Source organism: Urocitellus parryii, chromosome 6 (genome assembly GCF_045843805.1).
Source record: "Urocitellus parryii isolate mUroPar1 chromosome 6, mUroPar1.hap1, whole genome shotgun sequence".
Lineage (NCBI taxonomy): Eukaryota > Metazoa > Chordata > Mammalia > Rodentia > Sciuridae > Urocitellus > Urocitellus parryii.
Window position 1 is genome coordinate 95,397,170 of NC_135536.1, and position 22,534 is coordinate 95,419,703.

A 22,534-nucleotide genomic window follows, 5' to 3' on the forward strand; every position below is an offset into this window, starting at 1 on the left:
CTGAGCTCAAAAGAAAAAACCACTGGCAGAAGAAAAACTAAGATCTTCTCAAACTGAACATAACCTACACAAATGTTTTCACTGATTTCAAAGGAAAAGGTAATACTCAAGAATTTCCACGTATTCTTTGAGAGTCATCAACTCACTCCTTTATATGCTTAAACTTAATTCTGGTATGTGTCCACAGAAAATGTACTATCTGGGGGATGTGAGGGGAGGGAAAACTCCAAGAGTGTGTGTTGCTTATTCTTACCTCAGCACCAAAGTAGTTGAAAATTCCCACTACACTAACAGGAACCAGCTTGTTCACACAGCGTCCTAGAGCTTTTCTTCCAAGGGCAAATACAAAAGGAATTTCTTGTTCCCGTGCCATAGCTATGACATTATAGAGAGCCTCATCTAGACCACCTATGAAAATCAACATATATGGAGGTAATTTAGTTATTTCCTAAATGGAGCTAATCTAGCAAGCAACAGCTAAAGCATAAAACACAGTAGCAAAGAATTCTATGAGAATTCTTATAGCACTTCAAACCCAATATTTTTGTCTCTCCATACAGATTAGCATAGCAGGAATCAAATTTCAATTTAACAGACATTTATAATGAAGAAATTATTTGTTAATAGTAGCTAACTCCTTTTTCCAATCTTTCAGCTCAAATAATGACCTATCACAATGCAGTGAGACAGATAACACATTATTGATTTTATTTGGTATTTCTATCCTGTGTATTTGCCTACCACTGCTACTGGGACAGATCTGTCTACTCCAATCCACCTAAAGCAGCTTTTCTACCAAAAAAGGACAAGTAAAGAAGCATGACATGGCACAATGCACTCTGACTAGTCTCCATTCTCATCACAACAGTAGGGACACTTAATGGACCCAAGAGAATCCTTTTACCACTATTCATACATGGGGATTTCCTTTGTAACTCAATCCCAATTATCCTAGTTAATTTTAGGCTCTGAAATACTTCATTCTTTTCTCAGGCTCAATATTTTGTTTCATATTATGCTTTACAGAGAAAGACCTGTGTTTAAATACCCTACAATTATACCAAATAAATATCAAAACACTTCAAAATCAAAGTGTACATACCTTTTGACTGGATTTTTTCACAGTTTGGAGAAATTATAACACACTTGATCTTATTTAGCTTCATATGTTTGGTGACTTCCCTTAGACCCATAACCAGCCGTCTTCGTGCTTTTGCTCTTACAGGATCCTTTTGGTAGATGCGTTCCTGAAAACTGACAAGTTCTTGGAGAAGAAGGGTCACACATTCATCAATCTCTTTACAAAGAACCTGATTACAGTACCTATAAAGGAAAGATAAATAAAAACATAAAAAACAACAGGAAACTCCACCCTATTTTTCTGTAATTATAAAGTTATATTAGGAAAATATCTTTAAGAGAAACTATATTCAATAAAAAGTTTTCATGAAAAGTCAAGTCTTCAAAACTTTTAAATCCTTATCTGGGAATTGTGGTTTTCATGCTTGTAATCTCAACGACTTGGAAGGCTGAGGCAGGAGGATCACAAGTAGGAAACAACATAGCAAAACCCTGTCTCAAGAAAAAAAAAAGGTGGGGGGCTGGGGATGTAGCTGTGTGGGTAAAGCATCCCTGGATTTAATCCCCAGAACCAATAAATAAATAAAGCCTCTGAATCCCTCAGTTAACTAGAAATAAGAGTGATATAGGCTATCTTTGATAATGAATTTCAACAAATTGGCTTTTAGTAAAGGATAGGTTAATAACCTCTATGAAGTATCCAATTATTAAATTCCTAAAGATATAAATCAAAATCAAATGTTTGCTTGCCATGTGGCTAAAACAGATGAAATATTTCTGGTGAAAAGATATAAAGTTATTTCTTTTCAATGAATACTAAAGATGCTTCTCCAAGAAAAGAAAGGTAACTTCTAAATGAGTGTCCTAACAATTAATTTTGAGTTTGAATAAGTGTCTGGGCATTTCTCAACCACAAAAATGAGTCAGATGAGATGACCTTCATGGCCCAGTTAGCTCCGAAAATCAACAGCTATTGAGGATAAACTCAATAGTTGAACTGAGGCCAAAATCAAACAGACCTTGGGGTAGTAGTCATATATCTTTGTATCAGACAAAGCAACTGAATGTGATGTCACTATAGTACTAGGATAAGAAAATCATCTAGACATATTTTTTATATACCCTTTCCATCTTTTCTAGTTCTCATCCCTTATCTCTACCAAAAGCAGGCATTTTATGAGAATTGGTGTAACTTCTAATCTAGTAATAAATAGGCAAGGAAAATAGAAGACTTCTATTTCAAAGTTATATAGTGGGAAAATCCAGGGCTGCCCTTCTTTAGTGCAAAAAGGAAAAAGAAAGAAAGAAATTTTGTGTGTTGGGAATTTTATTATGTATATAAAAAATGTTTAAATAAGTACAACATTACTTGAGAAGAGAAGATAAAACTGGACACACTGTGGGAGAATTAAATATCATAAAATATTAAAATTAAGGAATGCATTTAAAGAATAGAATATTGAAAATACAATTTTCTTCATTCTTTTTTTCTTTCAAGCTGTTATTTCATACATATGTAACATTTCCTAAATGGTTCTTTTGCTCCACATCTGTTATCTGACATTTAATTAACTTCTGAAAGCTGGGCAAAAAGTATTTGCTAAAAACAATGGAATAAGGAAAAGGAAAAGAACAAACTGATACGGTTTGGTTCCTTGCAGATTATACTTTCGCCCTGGAATTCTTTCATATGTCATTAAGAGTTTTGGGATATAACTTGGTTGTAGAACATTTGCCTAGTATGTGCAATGTACTGGGTTTGATTACCAGTACAACAAAAAGTAAGTAAATAAATAAAGGTAATTAGGGTTGTGTAGTTCACCTATGTAAATGTTAAAACCCTGAAATGCTTCATAGCAATAACCATTAGTTTAAGGTTATTCACAGATAAGGTATCATTTTGTGATTCACTAATTGTTTCAATTCTAAAAACCTATAAATATCTGCTTAAAAGCAAAAGCAAATAGGTGGTCTTGGACATGTATCTCAATGGTAGAGCGCTTACCCACTATGCACAAGACCCAAGGTTCAATTTCTAGCACTTTGAAAAAAGAAAAAATTAGCTTTATGTAATAGATTAATTTCACAAAATAGGGTTTTCAGAACTTTATTACATGTTATTGATTGATGAGAGAAATTTTTGAAGGACTAATTACATATATATACACATATACATATATATATATACACACATATGTGTGTCTATGTGTGTGTGTACGTATGTATGTGTGTGTGTGTGTGTATGCAAAAGCACCTGGAGGGGAAAAACTCATAGCACAAAATTATATATGTAAGATGTAAGAGGCTAGTAGTCCAGGGTAGAAACACTATATGATATCAACAGAATATATTTAGTGTCACATCACTCTCTATGGACACTGACAAAAGGGAATGCTTCAAATAGAGCAAAACCAGCTGTTAAACAAAATTTGAAAAAAATATTTTTGGTGTTTGGCATGTTCAACTCATGAAGTAACAATGACAATACTAGATTTGGAACCACAATAAAGATCCTAAACTATTCAACCTCAATAAAGAGACAAAAACTTACTCTCTAAATCTTTTGCTATGGATTTTGGTTATTGTTGATGATGCCATTGGACTGCCTATCCCAGAACTGGCAGGAGAGCCTTGTGACACAGGTGTCATGCAGTATGGAGAATTCTGACTTGCTGGAGAGAGTGAAGTATCACTCGGTACGCTCAGTCCAGTATCTGTGGAGATGTGAAATGAGGGGAAAGAATTTAGAAACCTCAAATGCTGACAAGCTCTACACTGATCTATATAAGCTAGAATGGCAGTTGTCTTTTGGGCTACTTCCTAATTCTCTGCAAGCTAATGAGTTAGGCATTGTTCCTTTCACACTCACAAAAAAAAAAAAAATTCTCTACAAAACTACAAAAATTAAGTCTTCCTATTATCTATAAAAATATGCTCTTAAAATTTAAGCACAGCCTTGAAGTCTCCACAAACAAGATGAGAAAAGGCCAAATTATCAGAATCACATATTCTCAGGGGATTTAAATTAAAGAACAAAGATCTGTACTTACTTTTGATATTACCCTATCCTCCATCTCTACTTGTCCACCTATTTCTTAGAAATCTTTCTTTTTAAAGTTCCAATTGTTGCTGGCAATGATAAATTCTACCTCACTCTTTCTCTCCACATTCTCCTGATTCTCTTATGTGGCATTTGCTTCTGTGCTTAAGGAGCCGCATTTTTAAGATGCCATCCCTTGACTCTACCATTTCCTTTGTTCAATTACTGCTTCTTCCTTCACAACTCAGGAAATGAGTTCATATTTCTATGTCCAGTAGAATCATTAGCAAAGTTGCACGTATATCTATCTTATCTCCCTACTGGATCATCACTTTTTGATGACAGGACCTGCCTACTATGTATCTTCTTTATATTCCCCAACCTCTCTATTCTTGCTAGTAAATAAAATACATGTGGTAGGATTCAATAAACATCTGCTGCATGAATAGATGGATGAATAATCCTAAATACAAAGGGAGATATATGAGAATAAAGGGGAACTTAACCAAATATGCCCTAGATGAATAATCCATGGAAGTAAATTCATTTCTCTAAAAACAAAACACTAATGTTTAATCTGTGTATCAGTAAGATTTAAATGTACTGCAAAATCATATGTGTTCAGTATTTATTATATGTTTCTGAATCTTATTGACTAACTGGGCTCTGCTCTGCAATTCTCTATCACACATACATATCAATTTCCTAAAAGCAAAAAGAAAATCAACAAAAATGAAAAATACCTCTTTGAAGAAAGATAACCAACAGAGTTTCAGATATAAAAGAAGAGAAAATTTTTAAAAGGGGACAGTATCAGAGTAACTAGTGAGATCTTAATTTTGAGGGTTTATTACAAATTCTGAAATTTGTAATAAAATGTCATAGATTCACGATAACACTTGCCCCACCCTCCAGCTATCCTCTGTCTAAAAACATCTTCAATTGAAATCACTCCCCAAAACAAAGAAATTTATGCAAAATAATGGAGCACATCCTCCACATAGGAACATAACCAGCAATAGCTCATCCTTCAATTAAAATGCTCTAGACCATTCCATGAGAAGAGGAGAAAAAAAGACCTCCTTACCTTCCTGGGAAATAATCTCCTGTGGCAAATCATCAATAAAATCTAAATGCATTTCTGTTGGCTCTTCAGATCCCAAAAGATTATGGTCCACAGTTAAACGTCCCTTCTTTTCCTCTCTTTCTTTCAAAATAACCTAAAAAAGTCATTATACCAGTAGATTACAATGTACACTAAAACAGAGGTATATATAGTTTGCTTACACATGGAAGTGAGGATTTTAGTAGGTTATTTGTTTACATGGCTAAAATATAAATGAACTGGGAAAAGGTAAATATAATTTTATGCACTATAGGTTGAAGGAAATACTGTACACAAAAATAAAGGGAAGCAATTGTGCTTGAGAACATTTAGCTATCAAACTATACCTGCTTCATTCTTTAAATCCTGAGTGATAAATTGGAGTTTCCAAAAATGCAACTTCAGTTTAAAAGTCTGGAAACCAGTTTATATACTGAGTTACATTTCACCATTTTCAATTATTTGTACATGGATTATGTCATTCGAATCCTTCTGATAAAATTAACCAAAGCAAATATCACCTTCAATTTATAGATGAGGAAAATGAAAGTAAAAAAGTTTACCTAAAACTAAGTTAGTACTAAGATAAAGTTAGTACTAAAGTTCAGGGTTGGGGTTAGTGGAACAGCTCAGTTGGGGTTAGTGATAGAGTGCTTGCTGAGCATGCACAAGGACTTGAATTCAATCCCCAGCACTGACACACACATACACATACACATACACACACAAAACAAACCAAACCAACAAAAAACCCCACAGGCTTTTGATCCTTAGGGTCTAATGCTTTTGGATATTCAACTTTTTGTTTTTTAATCTTATAGGGAAAAAAAAATCATTCTCTAGGGCCTTGTTCCTCACAGAAAGACAATCATCATGGTGATATCCCAGACTTCAAATTAACTAGTTATAAAAATGCATGAATATGAATACTTCCCAATAATTTAGTGGCTAAAACATCACAGTTAATTCTGCAAAAACAGATTAAATCCCTTATTCATCCCATAAAATAAACATCCCCAGATTTTGGTTTACCTTTTTAAGTGCTGTAGGCCGTTTTAGTTTTGCAATTTCTTTCTCTTTTCCTTTTTTTGCTTTAGAGGAAGTAATGTCTAAAGAATTAAAAGATGTCAAGCAGGGTTGGCTTTTTGTTAAAGGTTTTCGGTTAGAGTCTTTAGTGTGAAAAGAAGCTGCAGTAACCACTAAAAACAAAAAAGAAATTAGTTTTACTATAATGATCAATTTAATATACTTTCAAAATTTACAAAAATAAATCCACAAAAACAAGAACATCCTCTTCTTGTAGGAAAAAAAAACAGACATCATAATACTTGGAACAGAGTCCCTAAGAAAAACCTCCAAATTTTTAGCTTTCATAAGATAAAAAGCATAAAGCCAAAGCAATTAGCTAATCTGGAGGTCCAAAGTAGGGATAAATTAGTTCTACCTTACTGCAGCAACCTTTATGCACGCTATTCCTTACAAGCGGTCTTCAGTCAAAACCATTCTACCTTTGAAGTTTCAAAACTGAACCTCTTCTCATTCCTACTTAATCACCTATTCACACTTACATAAGAAACTTATGTAGCCCATCACTCCTTTCCTTATTTTAATCTGTCAGCAAAAATGCTGATCTCCCCCCTCAGCCACACTCTAGGTACCATATAGCAGTTCTTTTATGACTGAACAATACTCTTATTCTCCAATGACTACCTCCAACCCTTTAACATTCCTAAACCTTAAAAATGATAACCTCATTTTTTTTTATTCTAGCAGAGTTTTTCTACCACTTCCCTGAAAGGATGCTACTTAATATAAATTATTAACCACAAGAAAGGAAGTGGCAGATATTCTCACTCCTGTCTAAGGCTCACCAACCACTTCTGTTCTTACTTCCATCTCAATTCCTCTAGGATCTTGCTCTATCACTTTCCCCTTGCATTTTTCAATTTCCTCCCTAACCCTTGATTCTTTTCCCTGACCCCTCACAACAAGCCAAAAAAAAAAAAAAAAAGGTTGTTGAGGGTGACAAAGTCTTTCCTTTGACTAACTTTCCTTCAAGCTAAGGCACCACAGCTCCTCTTTCCTTCCCTGGAAACAGTCTTTCTCCCATCATCACTTTTCAAATCATTACAATCTGGCCTTTGCCCTACTCACTCACTTGAAACTGTTATTGTAAAGATCACACATAACCTTGCAATTGCCAAATAAAATTCTTTTTTTACTCCCTTCTAATTTTCTTGGGCATTGGCCCATTATAGTTTTCCTTAAAATCCTTCCTTGCCTTCTGTGATTTCCACTTTTTTTTTTTTTACTCTTTTTCAATTCTATTTTTCTAGTTCTTCTTTGTTTGTCCTAAAAATTTGCACATTCCAAAGGCTCTATCCCTGAACATCTTTTGCCCAATTTTCCCTTCCTCCAACAACCTTATTTCCATAGCTTCAACAATTCTATTTGAAAGTCACTGATCTCTAACCTAAACTATTCATTCATAACTCATGTCAAATAAGAACCACAGGACCTCTATTGCTTGCATTTTAAATCAAGGCTCCTGCCTATTCTTCCCAACAAAATTCTTCCATGATCTTTGTGTTTTACCATCATAGCTCTTTTCACCACACACTCTGTGCCAGAGTAAAGAACCATCTTTGATCTGTTTCTACATCCTACCATTGAAAAAGCCTATCAATTCCTTACAATTCTTTTTCATCACTACCGCAGTCTCATTCTTTTCTTGAACTTTCCAGTAGCATTCTTTGTAATCAACACTTCCAGTTTAAACACTGGTGACTGGTTAGAAGTTAATCTCGTTCTATCTATCAAGAAGTCTACTCCTGGCTGGGTATGATAGCGTACACCTATATCCCAGCAACACCAGGGCCAAGGCAGGAAGATCAAAAGTTGGAGGTCAACCTGGGCAATTTAGTGAAACACTGTCTCAATATAAAAAGGCTGGGGATATGGCTCAATGGTAGATTGCCCTTGGGCTCCATTCCTACTATCATAAAAATAAATAACTAAATAAAATAAAGTGTAAAAAAATACAGAAAGAGAATGCTATTCCTTCTTTAAGCCCAGTTCAAATACTATCTTATATGAAATGATTTATAACACTATTCCCATATCTCCACATTGACATACATCACTCTCTCACTCTTCCAAGGGTTTACAAAACTTTGCTGGTATCTTTCCTAAAGTGCTGCTTTTGATTAGCTGTGTATGACTTTCTAATCTCACTAGATTAAACTTCTTGAATAAAAAAGTTTATCTTCACCATCTCTGCAATCCCAATAGTTTCTGACCGCATATTTTGCAAAGTTGTTTACTATTGATTAACATTTGCTAAATGAATCAAAGTTGTAATAACTCATTTGAAATATTACAGGTTAACAATCTCTTCTTCATAATATTAGTTAGCATTTATTGAGTGATATAATCCAAATTCTCTAAGCTCTTTACATGCATCATCTCTTTACTTCTCAAAACAATCCTGAAGTAAGTATTATCAATACCCCCACTTTAATGTAAAGAAATTGAAGCACAGTAACTTCCCAAATAAATATGTAGAAGAGCAGGATTCAAACCCAGACAGTTTGACTTCAGAGCCCCTGCTTTTAGCTACAAGTTCATGCCTCTTCCCCAACACTGCTTTGTTCTGGAAAGACTACAGGGAGTTGTTACTGCCACTCCCCCATCTCAATAACATGTAACTCTAAAGCTTGGCACACATTCAATATTACTTTTACTAACAGTGACTCAAAGCAAAGTTTTATATTGGAATGGTAACTAGCTATAGGTTTAAACATTGTGCATACAGATGACAGTTATACACTGTTATTTATCTTTCAGTCTTCTAATAAGCACCACTGGAACAAAACACATAGAATTCATTCCACCATTTAGCATTAGTGCTTTTTATTAATGCCTTTCCCTTCCCTTTTGTCCTATTCCTCACCCTCTAAAACAAAGACTATAACAAAGAAATGAGGGAGCACATTAGAACTGCTGAGAGCTCTAAAACTGACAAGGTTTGTTAAAATAGAAATTACTGTTTCAGTAGAAAATCAGATCATTTTCTCATATACACACACACAAAATTTGACCAAAACTTCTGTTTGGTATTTAAACTGGATAATAAAACAGGAGAACCAAATAACTTGTGATTTTTATTCTAACCATTAAAGAAGAAAAAAATGTGGTTGGTTCAAAATGCCCAATTGACATTTTAGCAGAGATCTGAAGGACCTAAGGGAACAAACAATACAGATATCCAGGGAAGCAGCATTCTAGCAAAAGGGAACAGCAAGCCCAAAGATACTAAGCTAGAAGCATGTTGTGTATACCTGAGATGGTGAATGTGTCAGGAGAGAATGGTGATGAAGGTGAAGAGGCAAAGGGGGCAGAGTGAGGATTTATTCCAAGTGAGATGAAGCCAGATATAATCTGGATTATATCTTAAAAAGTCCACTTCTTTTAAGATAAATTGGGGGGCCCAGGCATGGTGGTATACACCTGTGATCCCAAAGACTCAGGATGCTGAGGCAGGAGGATAGCAACTTTGAGGGCAACCTGGGAAACCTACCAAGACCTTTCTCAAAAGAAAAAATAAAAACGTCTTGGGATGTAGCTCAGTGGTAGAACACCGCTGGGTTTAATCCCCAGTACCCAAAAGGGAAAGGGGGAGGAAGGGAGGGAGAGAAACAGAGGGAGGGAAGGAGGGAGAGAAACTGAGGGACGGGCAGAGAGCAGTCAGAAACTACAATAGTATAATATAATGATGGACAGTCTCAGCATGACAGGAAAAGGATCTGGTGAGTAAATTATGGATATATTTTGAAGACAGAATAGACAGGATGTACTGAAGAACTTGGACTTGATATGGAAAGTGAAGAGACATGGACAATTTTGAGGACTGTGGCTTGTGCTAACTAAAATTGCATATATATAATATGTATATGTATCCATATATACATACATATACAATTTAAGTTAGATCATAAATACATATATATACACATATATAGAAATAAATATAAATTTAGATTAATAATATTCAAAATATATTACCAAAGCCAAATAGCAAATTACCCAGACCAATGATATAATTACCTGTATATGACAGAGGTCTGGTATTAGTAATCTGCCGTGCTTTCATTGCTGCTTGTTGTTTTTCCAGAGCAGCTAACATGTCTCCTAAATCTAGCTGCACAGGTGTTTTATTCTTTTTTCCAGCTGCTTTTGATAAAGCTTCCTGCAAAGTGAATATGAAAATATTTATTTTTTTGTTGTAGTATGAAAGTATAACAAGTTACCATTATTATATGCTTATTACTCCTATCCATCCCATTAAACCTAGAAAATAAATTATCATAATTGTTCATATAAATCACTATATACCTGTAACTTTTTTTGCTCCATACTTATTTCTGAATATTCTTGAGCTGTGGCAAGAGCTGCCGCTAACGCTTTCTTCTTCTGACTTTTTGCTCGTTTAGGAACTGAAGTGGTAATGGGAATTGGAGTCTGAACTATATTGATTGGTGAGTTTTCAGGTAAATCATCCAACTATTGATAACCAGAGAAAAACATTTGTTAGTGATATCATGAAAGTCTAATCATAAAGAAGAAATCCAGAATGAGACATGTTCTGTAACGTACGGATTTGACATCATAAAACAGAGTGAGAAAGTGGATCATTTCAGTCTAGAAAAAAGAGACAACAGCTTACTGCAATGAGTGACCCATGTCTGGATCTTTGACCTCTGAAATGAAACAAAATATCTCCAAAGTAAAATTTTTCACTAACTGAGAAAATTTCTGTACAGATTGTTACATGTTTCATTATGTAATTAATGATATTTTCTGGTCTTGTAATGAAACTGTAGATTTCAAAGAAAATATCTTTGTTTTGGCTATGTTAAAAAGAAAACATTCTGGGGCTGGAGTGGTAGAGAGACTGCCTAGCTTGTGTGAGGCACTGGGTTCAATTCTCAGCACTGCATATAAAATAAATAAAATAAAAATCCATTGACAACTTAAAAAAAAAATTCACAGGCTGGGATTGTGGCTCAGAGGTAGAGCACTTGCCTAGCATGTGTGAGGCACTGGGTTTAATTCTCAGCACCACATATAAATAAATAAAATAAAGGACCATTGACAACTAAAAAATATTAGATTAAAAAAAGAAAGAAAGAAAAAGAAAAGAAACATTCAGGCTGGGTATGGTGGCCCACATCAGTAATCCCAATGACTTAGGAGGCTGGGGCAGAAGGATCTGAAGTTTGAGAACAGCCTTGGCAACTTAGCAAAGGCTACAAATGTTTTAAAAATAAATAAAACAAATAAAAATGAGATGTTACTCAGGGGTAAAGCACCTTGGATTCAATCCCTAGTACCAAAAACAAAACAAAATACAAAAAGAAACATTCAAGTTAAATACTAAACATACTGTTTTCTGTATACTACTCTGCCCATTTCTCCTTATATCTACCTTTAATATATTATTCTTTTCACATAGCCATGGTTTAAAAGATAGTCTATTTGCTTATGTTTCTAAAAAGAATCGCTTACCACTTTTGAAGAAAGTTTCTGTTGAATATTCTCATCCTTTGCATTTCCATTTTCATGTAGTTCTTGAAATCCATCTTCATCCTAAAATAATTTCACTTTTTAATAAAAACAATTGAGGGCAAACTCTTAAAAAAAAACTTTTTATAATGGCTAAGAGTAATGAAAAATGGGGAAATAATTTTCTGTATTGTACTATTGAACTAATTAAAATCAGCCTTAAAAAGGAAATCTCATTTTGTACATGCTAAATCCCACCCAAATGAATTATTAAAGCATGGGAGCATAGCCACATTATGTTCATCCTTGGATTTCTGCACCTATTTTCCATTTTGATTACTAATTACAAATTAGTAATTATAGGTATCCCAAACAGGTAGGTAATTGAAAAAATATTAAATTGGATTTTATCACATTCAGATCATTTGGAAAAGATATGAATTTTATTAATATATTCTCTATCCCACATACACAACTACAAGATTAAAAGCTTAAAATTTTTAAATTTTTCTACTCAAATTAATTCTTAACCAATATCATCTTTTATATTGAAAAATGTATATTTAATATATATTTTTACACTGAAAATATATATCTAAAGTCTTTAAATATAAGAATGCAACCAATCATAGTTAAGTACATATTTAAAAACTGCCATATTTGTAGACACTAAAATTATTTTTCATAGAATAATTGAGATGTACTCTCAAGTACTTTGGGGAAATTACTTAAGCTTATATATCATATTTTTCATCTTTATCCTTTAACCTCAAGAATTCCAGTTTAATCTCCATCTATTAGCCTATTTTATAGAATCTATGATCCAACCAAAATGAGTTATACAAATGGATTATCAAGCAAATTATACTGATTCCTTAAAATCCATTTCAAATGTTATTCCTATCCTGCCTAAAACCCAAAGTGACTTGTGGCTACTTTCAACTCCAACCACACTCAACCAAGTATTAGGTGTTTATATTTCTGCATTCTACTAGGTGGATGGACACTCTCCATAGGAAGGTTGCCATGTACTAGTAGTACTACAGAGTATATTTTTCTTCCTTCTCTAAGACTCACCTGAATGGCAGCACAAATCAACTAGATTGAACTATTCAAATATGAAAAACCTTACAAATGGACTGAACAACAACAACAACAAATTTTGAGAAAAAGTTTCATACTGGATGAAATCCACATGAAATCAAGTTCTACTTTAATATACCATCTCAAAATGAACACACATGACAAAAATTTATAAAATAATCATTAATGAAGTTAATGTAGACTAAATACATCTAACCAAGGCAAATAAAAATGAGTCAATATTTCTGGATAATTTACTATCTAATAGTAGAGTCACATGCTAAGAAATATTTACAGTACAACAAATTAATTTCTTAATGAGAAATTTTCTATAACAGTTTATGTATAGATTTTGGAAAAAAATACCTCAAAATATAAAGACTCAGAATTTGGGTCACTTCTATGGGACTGACTAGAGTTTAAATGCTTATTATCTTGTCTCTTTTGCAAATTCTGTCTTCTTTCTGAGGAAGTACTGTGGCCTCGGCATCTGAATCCAACCTTAAATAAAACCCGGAGGGAAAGAGAAAATATTATTTTTAAGTAAATATTTTATTGAAATATAACATCTTACAGAAAAATATACAAAAGTGTACAATACAATACATGTTCAAAGTGCATAATTTATTTTAAAAAGTTGAAAATTTCTGACAAATAAGGTAATTAAAAGGAAAATATAAAAATGTGACAATTAACGATCATTACCTTTCCTTTTCCTGTACATGAATATTTATTTATATCAGCTTTATTTACAAGAGCCAATAACTGAGAATAAACCAGATGTTCTTTAGTGAGTGAACAGTTAATCTAACTATGGTATATACACACTAAAGTACAGTTGGTCAGTAGTCAGCCATAAGAGTATGAACTACTGATAAGCCCAACATGATGGATCTCCAGAAAATCAGATGAGTGAAAAAAGCCAACCCCAAAGGATTATACAAGTACAATCATAAAACATTCTTTTGAACCCAGAGGTGCTTACCACTGAACTACATCCCCCAACCCTTCTTATTTTTTATCTTGAGACAGGGTTTCGCTAAGTTGTTTAGGCTGGCCTTGAACTTGTGATTCTTCCACCTTGTCTCCAAACTGCTGGGATTATAGACATGCACCACCATGCCCAGCCATAAAACATTCTTAAAACAAAATAACAGAAAGTGAGATCCTGTGATGGATCACTTCTATAACTTAACTGTTCAATGTTAACATCCAGGTGATGATACTGCACTATAGTTTTGCAAAATGTTATTACCACTTCAGGAGACTGCACATTACTCTTTTTCCTTTTTTGGGGGGGTACGGGTACTGGGGATTGAACTCAGGGGCAGCCAACCACTGAGCCATATCCCCAGCACTATTTTGTATTTTTTTATTTAGAGACAGTGTCTCACTGAGTTGCTTAATTCCTTGCCGTTGCTGAGGCTGGTTTTGAACTCAAGATCCTCCTGTCTCAGTCCCCTGAGCCACTGGAATTACAGATGTGCTCCACCACACCCGCCTTTCCTTTTCTTTTCTTTTTTAAATATTTTTTTTAGTTATACATGGACACAATATCTTTATTTTGTTTATTTTTATGTGGTGCTGAGGATCAAACCCAATGCCTCACGTGTGCGAGGCAAGCACTCTGCCACTGAGCCATAACCCAAACCCTTCTTTTCTTTTTTTAAAGGTGACTTTTTAAAATAATTTTCTTTATTTATTTTTATGTGGTGCTGAGGATCGAACACAGTGCCTCACACATGCTAGTTAAGTGCCTCACACAGAGCTCTACCACTGAGCCACAATCTTAGCCCCTACTTTCTTATTTAAGTAAGTCTTCTGATATCTGCCATTTATTTATTTTTTTTTTAACTTCTAAGGAAAAGTAGTTAATAAAATTTTTGTTTCTAAGAAAACAGAAGTATAAGAATAAATTTTTCATCCAATCACATGAATGATTATTGTATCCTCCAGACTCATGTGTTGAATCTTAACTCCCAATGTGATATTATTTAGAGGTGGGAATTTTGGTAGGTGACTAGGTCATGAGAGCAGAGCCATTATGAAAAGAATTAGTGATCTTATAAAAGGGACCAAATGGGGTCCCGGGGGGTAGGGGTGTAACTCAGTGGTAAAGAACTTGCCTAGCATGCAAAAGGCCACAGGCTCAACCTCCAGGACTGGAAAAATTAACAAATATATAAATTGATTCCAGAGAGCTCCCTCACCCCTTCCACCATGTCAGGACATAGAACACAGCCACTAATGAACTAGGAAGTAGGCCTTCACCAGACACTGACTTCTACCAGTGCCTTGATCTTGGACTTCCTAGCCTCCAGGATCATGAGCGATAAATTTCTCTTTATTAGCCACTATGTACACAGTACATTTTGATACTAACGATTTTTCAAAGTGTTTAACTGTCATAAGGTTTAGGGGGAAAAAATTAAGCTAGGCATGGTGACTGTAATCCCAGCAACTAGGGAGGCTGAGGAAGGAGGATCACAAATTAGAGACCAGCCTTGCAACTCAGAGAGAGCCTGTCTTAAAATAAAAACATAAAAAAGGATTTGGAGTGTAGCTCAGTGGTAGAGTGTCCCTGGGTTCAATCCCCAATATCACAAAATAAATCATAGTAACCGTTCTAAGAATATTAAAAGACAATTAAAGCACCTTCTCTCAAATACCCATTGTACCTGACAATAAATGACTCTCTAAACCTGAAGAATTAAAAGATGCAAAAGAAGCTGGGTGCAGTGGTACACGCCTGTAATCCCAGTGGCTCAGGAGGCTGAGCAGGAGGATTGAAAGTTCAAAGCCAGCCACAGCAAAAGCAAGGTGCTAAGCAACTCAGTGAGACCCTGTCTCTAAAGAAAATACAAAACAGGACTGGAGATAAGTCTCAGTGGTTAAGTGCCCCTGAGTTCAATCCCCAGTATCACCCCTCAAAAAAGATGCAAAAGTATGATCTTCATTATAGTTACCCCAAAAATCTAACAATAAATAGAATTTGAAGCAGACTGAGAGAGTAGGTGTTAGAACATAAGCCTTTGATTCTGAAATCAAACATATACATGCAAAGACCTACAACCTGGCTATTCCCATTTTTGTTTTGTAAATCAGAGTTAGTGTACATGTATTACAAACGTAACAATTTTCTTTAAAAACAAATACAACTTGATTCTTAGGGACAAAAGTGCCAAAATTAAAATTAAAACCCCCAGGGGCTGGGGTTGTGGCTCAAAGTTAGAGCGCTTGCCTAGCATGCATGAGGCACTGGGTTCGATCCTCAGCGCCACATAAAAATAAAATAAAGATATTTGTCGGGCTGGGGATGTGGCTCAAGTGGTAGTGTGCTCGCCTGGCATGCGTGCGGCCCGGGTTCAATCCTCAGCACCACATACAAACAAAGATGTTGTGTCTGCTGAAAACTAAAAAATAAATATTAAAAAATTTTTAAAAAAAGATATTTGTCCACCTATAACTGAAAAATAAATATTAAAAAATTAAAACCCCCAAACTAATGGAACCAACAAAGTTCATGAGACCCTAATATGCAAGTATTCCAATAACTTCATGATATCTAAATACTTTGTCAGTTCTAAGAAAGAGTTTTGTTGATAGAAACTGGGAATCATGAATAAAGCAAAGCAGAAGCTATGGTTTCAAATACATATTAAAACTCAGGATTATTTTCTTATGCCATTTACATAACAAAAAAAATACTAGGAAATGATGTTTGAAGATTTATACCAACTTATTTTAGAAAAACTTTGACACTCCTGAAGAACATAGTAAGACAACTCAAAAAACAGGAAGACATACTGTTTTTGTATAGAAAGATGCTACATCACAAGGTAGTTCATTCTCTCCGAATTTATAGATTAATATAGAAGCTGATGGAATAGAAAAGACCAGAGTAGATTCCAATACATGTGGGAATTTAATAGGTGACAAACGGTGATCTCATATCTCTGAAAAAGATGAATCTTTCAATAAATGGTGTTGGCAGATTTGGGTGCTACCAGAAAAATACAAAATAGGATCCATATTTCACACCATATATGTGGAAAAACTTCAAGTAGAATAAAGCTTTCTGTATCTTTTTTCTTCCCAGTATTAGAGATGGCACCCAAAACCTTACACACACTAAATAAGTACTCTACTGTTGAGCTACATCTCCAGCCTCACCCCCTTTTTTTAATTTTTATTTTTGAAACAGAGTCTTGCTAAGTTGCCCAGACTGCCTCCCAATTTTCAGTCCTCCTGTCTTAGCTTTCCAGTAGCTGGGATCAGGTGTGCCACCCGGCCTGGCTAGCTTTAAATGTAAGAAAATGAGACACTCAACAACCTAGAGAAAAAACATAGGCAAATTCCTTTATAACCCTGGTGTTAGGACAAGTTGTTTTCAGTTCATTTAAAACTCAGGAGCCAGCCAGGCATGGTGGTACACACTGAAATTCCAGACACTTGGGAGGCTAAGGCAGGAGAATGGCAAGTTTGAGCCCAGCCTCAGTAACTTTGTAAGACTTTTTCTTAAAATAAAAAGAATTGGGAATGTAGCTCAGTGGCAGAGTATCCCTGGGTTTGAAGCCTAGTACATCATAAATAAATAAATAAATACTCAGAAGCCATTAAAAAAAAAGAAGAAGAAGACTAAAAAGTCAATTTATAAAACTAACTTTCCTAATGTTTTTTAAAATATAAATTTGTGCATGGCAGTAATAATGAGCAAAGTAAAAAATAAAGATTTAAACCTAAATAAAAATCTTTAATTACAGATTAAAGGCTCTTAGAAACTTTAATAATTTGAAAAAAAAACCTTGATCAAATGGATTTTAAAATGTACCCCAAAAAGGGAAAAGAAGTAGATAACATTCAAAAAATATACATGATCAGATAAGTTCACAGAAAGAGAAATTCAAATGGCCTTTTAGCACCTGGAAAGATGCTTAACTACATTAAGATAAAATTTCTACCTAATTGGCATGCTAACTGGTTTGGAAAATTGTTTGTACCCCCCACCCCCAAAGGTTTGTGTTGGGAGCTTGGTTCTCAAGAGTGACAATACTGGGAGGCCTAGAGGAAGGTCCATAGGTCAATGAGGGAGCTGCTCTTATGAATACTGGTCTCCTTAAAGTGAGTTCTCACAATAGAAAGTTGTTATAAAAGCCTTACCCCTCCACCAGCAACAACCTTGACCCCCATCTCTCTCTAGCTTTCTATATTGGGATGTGATTCCTTTCTCCTATACATGAATTCCCTCAACAGAGTCTTTCCAGGTTGTTTGGACTTTCAGCCTCCAAAATTATGAACTAAATAAGCTTCTTTTCTCTATAAAATAGTCTGTCTCAGGTATTTTGTTCCAGTAACAAACAGCTGACAAATACATGGCATAAATCCAAAATACTGAAAACATTGTTTCTAAAACTATATGGAAACAGGCCCTCTTCAAGGTTGTTAAGAAAGCAAACTGGTACAATCAGGTGATATTTACCAAAACAACAGATGAATTTACCTTTTAAACCAGCAGTTCCTTATCTAGGAATTGATTCTATTGGTACACACATTTCTAAATGACATTGTATCGAGTTTATAAGAGTAACAGTTAAAAAACAACTCAAGTGCCTATGGACAAAACTACAGAAATCAACAAGGGTATATGCATACAGTATTAGGAATTTTTTAAAAAAAATTAAAAGCAAGGAAGCCCACTATGTAGTAATATGGAAATGATAAAAATCTCTCCAAGATATACTATTGAGCACAGAAAAGAGTGGGCATGCTATCTTTTGTGTAATAAAGGGGCAAAGCCTAAGTTTCATATGCATGTACTTACAATGTATATGTATGTACTTACAAGTACTTGTATATACTTATAATGATAAGAAAAAACTCTGGAAGTATATAAAAAATGAATCAAGGTGAAACAGGTACAGGTGAGGACAAAAGACAAGGAGAAACAGTTGAAAATGAGATTTTTCATTGTACAATCTTTTTCATCTTCTTTATTTATCAACTTGATCATAAAGCCACTTTAAAAGATACACATTTTTAGATCCTTTCCATAAGTTTTTTTTTGGGGGGTGGGGTGGGGGAAGGGTACCAGGAATTGAACTCAGGAGCACTCAACTACTGAGCCACATCCCCAGCCCTATTCTGTATTTTTTATTTAGAGATAGGGTCTCACTGAGTTGCTTTGTGCCTCACAATTGCTGAGGCTGGATCTGAACTGAACTAGAAATCCTCCTGCCTCAGTCTCCCAAGTTGCTGGGATTACAGGTACACTCCACTGCTCCCAGCTCCTTTCCATAATTTAAAATTGAATCTACACTAAGTACACAAATGAAAGATATTTAAAATTATAATTAAACAGCATGGTACAAGTACAAAAATCAATAAATGGAACAAACAGATGAGAAACAGCACCTAGGATATAAGAAGTCAGTATATTAAGCTAGTACCATGATGCACACCTGTAATCCCAGTGACATGGGAAACTGAGACAGGAGGATTACAAATTCAAAGCCAGTCTCAGCAACTTAGCAAGACTTTGTCTCAAAATAAAAAGTACATAAAGGGGTGGGGTTGTGGCTCAGTGGTACAGCATTCCTGTGTTCAGTTCCTGGTACCAGGAAGGAAAAAAGAAATTATCATATTACTATAATGGAAGCACAAACTACAGAGAAAATGGGTTATAAAGTTAAGATGACTGGTTAACTACTTTGAAAATTTACATCAGTATGTTTACCAAACATCAAGATAAATCTTAGATAAAAATGTCTTGAAACAGAAAGTACAGATATTTATTTGACTTCTAAAAGACTGTGAAAGCCTACACACAATCAGAAATTGCAAAAGGGGAAAATATTTTGACTTAGAAAAGATTCTACATCTCAAAAAATCAAACTTAATATAAACCTAGGAAAAGCACATAACAAAACAGCAAGTAAAAAGAAAACACATTTTTAACATCTGGTTCAGTTCTTTAGGAATGAAGAAACACACAAAATAAACAAAGTTAACAATACCATGTGTATTTGCTTAATTTCCTTTTTTTGTTCTTTTACCATTTCTCAACAGTTGAGACAGAGATAAAATGTTTTTTCATTTCGGGATTATTTCTACTTCTGTGAGCTACTGATACCAAAAATAACAGTGCTACAAATTTGGCAAGATTAGCAGTCTGCAGCTTCAACAAAAAATTTCCTCACATAAACAAAACATTTTGTAGATTTTATCTAATCTATATAAACAAATGTTTTAGCATTTTTGTTTTTGTTTTGTTTTGTGTGGTACTAAGGATTGAACCCAGGGCCTTGTGCAAGCACTCTGTAGTTCTTCTGTTTTTAATCAAATAAAGCTAAAGAGCCTCACAAACCTGCAATGAGCAAGGCATTTTTGCAATAACCACAGAGAAGAGGACATTATTCTGCCTGTTTTCCTGACAGCCTAATTAATGTTAAGGTATATCTGAAGTACTTCATTTCAGGGATGCAAAGAATAGGCAAGTGGTTGGCATATTTAATCCACTATAAACTTGCCCCTTACTTTGATCCATCTGCACATCTACTTATATGATGGTTTTAATCCTTAACTTAGGGAATCCAGGAAAGCTGTCTAAAAACAAAAAGGAAAAACAGCAACCAATAAACAACTTCCTAATTTCATAGCCAACCTATGTAAGTTACTGGAAATCTGTGGTAGTCTTTAGCACATTCTGCTATATTGCAGCTTAATCTTGCTCTTCAAGACCTTCAGGAAGCAACCCAATCTGTAGCTTCTCCCTTATGGCACAATGCAGCAATCACTACGGCAATGCCATATACAGAAGGGTATTAACAGTCAAACATACACATGAACAAAGTTCCAGTCCTTATATTCAAAGAAGATTTAAGACATAAAATGTTTTTAACATATTAACATGAATAGGAAAAATCATGGCAGATAAAACAGTATTGGAGGGCATCCTTTCTTAAATTATGAAATATTCAACAATACAGAAAAGTAGAAAAATGGTACAATATATACTCATATACTCACTACATTCATTCAACATTTTATCGTTTTGTTTTATTATTTAAGTAAGTCTTATTGGCTAAGCCACTTTAAAATTATAGATATTATAATAGTTTACTTCTAAATAACTTACTATGCATCTTCAAAAATTAAGTATACTGTCCTTCATAATCACTACACCATTATTAAAACAAATGGAAAAAGAATTCACCTCACAACCAAATTTCTCCAAACTAATTCAAATTACCTGTGAATTATTTCTTTGTTCCGTCTGCCTTCCACCTCTGGAAAACGTCTGATTTTTTTCCATCCAGGGTTTTTTCTGAGTTGCCTGGCAAGTTACATTGGACCAATTTACACCACCTGCAACAAATATTTAATGATATGATTTGCTTATAAAAGAAACCAAAATCTAAATTGCCCCCTAACTTCACACACTGAAATCCAGGCAATATAAATGTAACACTGAAAATTTTTCTATAAACTTTAAGTGGTATTCCAGTAACTCAAATGTCATCTTACAGAATATCTCCAGCTGGCATTTTCCCAATTCTTTTGAGCCAAACTATGCTTTCAAATTAATCTAAATATCTGAAAGTTTTATAGTTGTTTTTGTTTTTTCTGGCATCAAGAATCTTCATGTTTGAAAACTTTGACAGGGACAAAGAAGAAAATATAGCAAAAACAATATTCAGAAATGAGTACCTGCACATACAGATGATTCCATGTGCTAAAAAAAGGAAACAAAAAAGGGAATTATTTTCTCCTTAAGAGTGGAGATTATACACTTTGCAATACATTTCACAATTTACTCCAGTTAGAAGCATACTTATTACAATTTTAGAATACTGTTCTAAAAATTTTTATTACTAATAAAATATACAAATACATTTTTAACATCTCACTCCTATAGAAATTGTTAATGAAAACAGATACTTAAGCTTTACTAAAGGACACAAAATAATAGTGACATCAATGATTGATAAATCAAGGCAATGTTACGTACATTTATGGTCCCAGAATCGGGATTTCTCAAAGCCCCTGTTGCAGACTGGTTGTTGTTGTGTTTGGGACTGCAGTAACCACTATCACTGTCAATGTCGGCTTCACTAGCCCCCTGTTCACTAGAGGATTCAGCAGTGGGATGGGAAGCTCTTCTCCTCCTGCCTTTGGACTTCCAAAGCATTGTGGCAGTACTCTCTGAGAGAGACTTGTTAGCGATATCTGATGGAAAATCTACAAGGCAAGGAAAGTGGGACAACTCTTTGTGATGACTGAATAAATTCCCATTAAATTGTCAATATGTTTTAAGAAAATAAAAATGAGAAACAGGTTGGCCTGGAACTTGTGATCCTCTTGAGATCTTGTGATCTCCTGAGAAGCTGGGACTACAGACATGTGTCACTGCACCTGGCTCTTTCGCTCAATTTAAAAAAATTAAAAATTTTTCATTTTAGTAATAGTTCTCTTCCTATAGTCATAAAGATCTGCCTGCATTTTCTTCTACCATTAGTTTTCTCACTTAAATCATTAATCTACCTGGAAGAGATCTGGGAGGGATATAAATTAGAGATCTGCAAAGCGATCTCTGTTGTTTTCCACATACGTATTTCCACATATACGTGGGGTTCATTTCTGGGCTCTCTTTTTTTTTTTTTGTA

General features: G+C 34.4%; 1 protein-coding gene across 1 annotated transcript in view; it reads right to left on the bottom strand.

Moving 5' to 3' along the window:
* Secisbp2l (SECIS binding protein 2 like) overlaps positions 1 to 22,534 on the bottom strand; it is a 54,087-nt gene that overhangs the window by 16,232 nt on the left and 15,321 nt on the right. Inside the window, exons 5-16 of the mRNA XM_026390696.2 lie at positions 21,880 to 22,109; positions 21,579 to 21,603; positions 21,121 to 21,236; positions 13,239 to 13,373; positions 11,793 to 11,873; positions 10,620 to 10,787; positions 10,332 to 10,473; positions 6,258 to 6,424; positions 5,208 to 5,340; positions 3,632 to 3,794; positions 1,103 to 1,323; positions 254 to 408 (exon numbers count right to left, since the gene is read on the bottom strand). Coding sequence (XP_026246481.1) covers positions 254 to 408; positions 1,103 to 1,323; positions 3,632 to 3,794; positions 5,208 to 5,340; positions 6,258 to 6,424; positions 10,332 to 10,473; positions 10,620 to 10,787; positions 11,793 to 11,873; positions 13,239 to 13,373; positions 21,121 to 21,236; positions 21,579 to 21,603; positions 21,880 to 22,109 — 1,736 coding nt within the window. The remainder of the gene's footprint in view (positions 1 to 253; positions 409 to 1,102; positions 1,324 to 3,631; positions 3,795 to 5,207; positions 5,341 to 6,257; positions 6,425 to 10,331; positions 10,474 to 10,619; positions 10,788 to 11,792; positions 11,874 to 13,238; positions 13,374 to 21,120; positions 21,237 to 21,578; positions 21,604 to 21,879; positions 22,110 to 22,534) is intronic.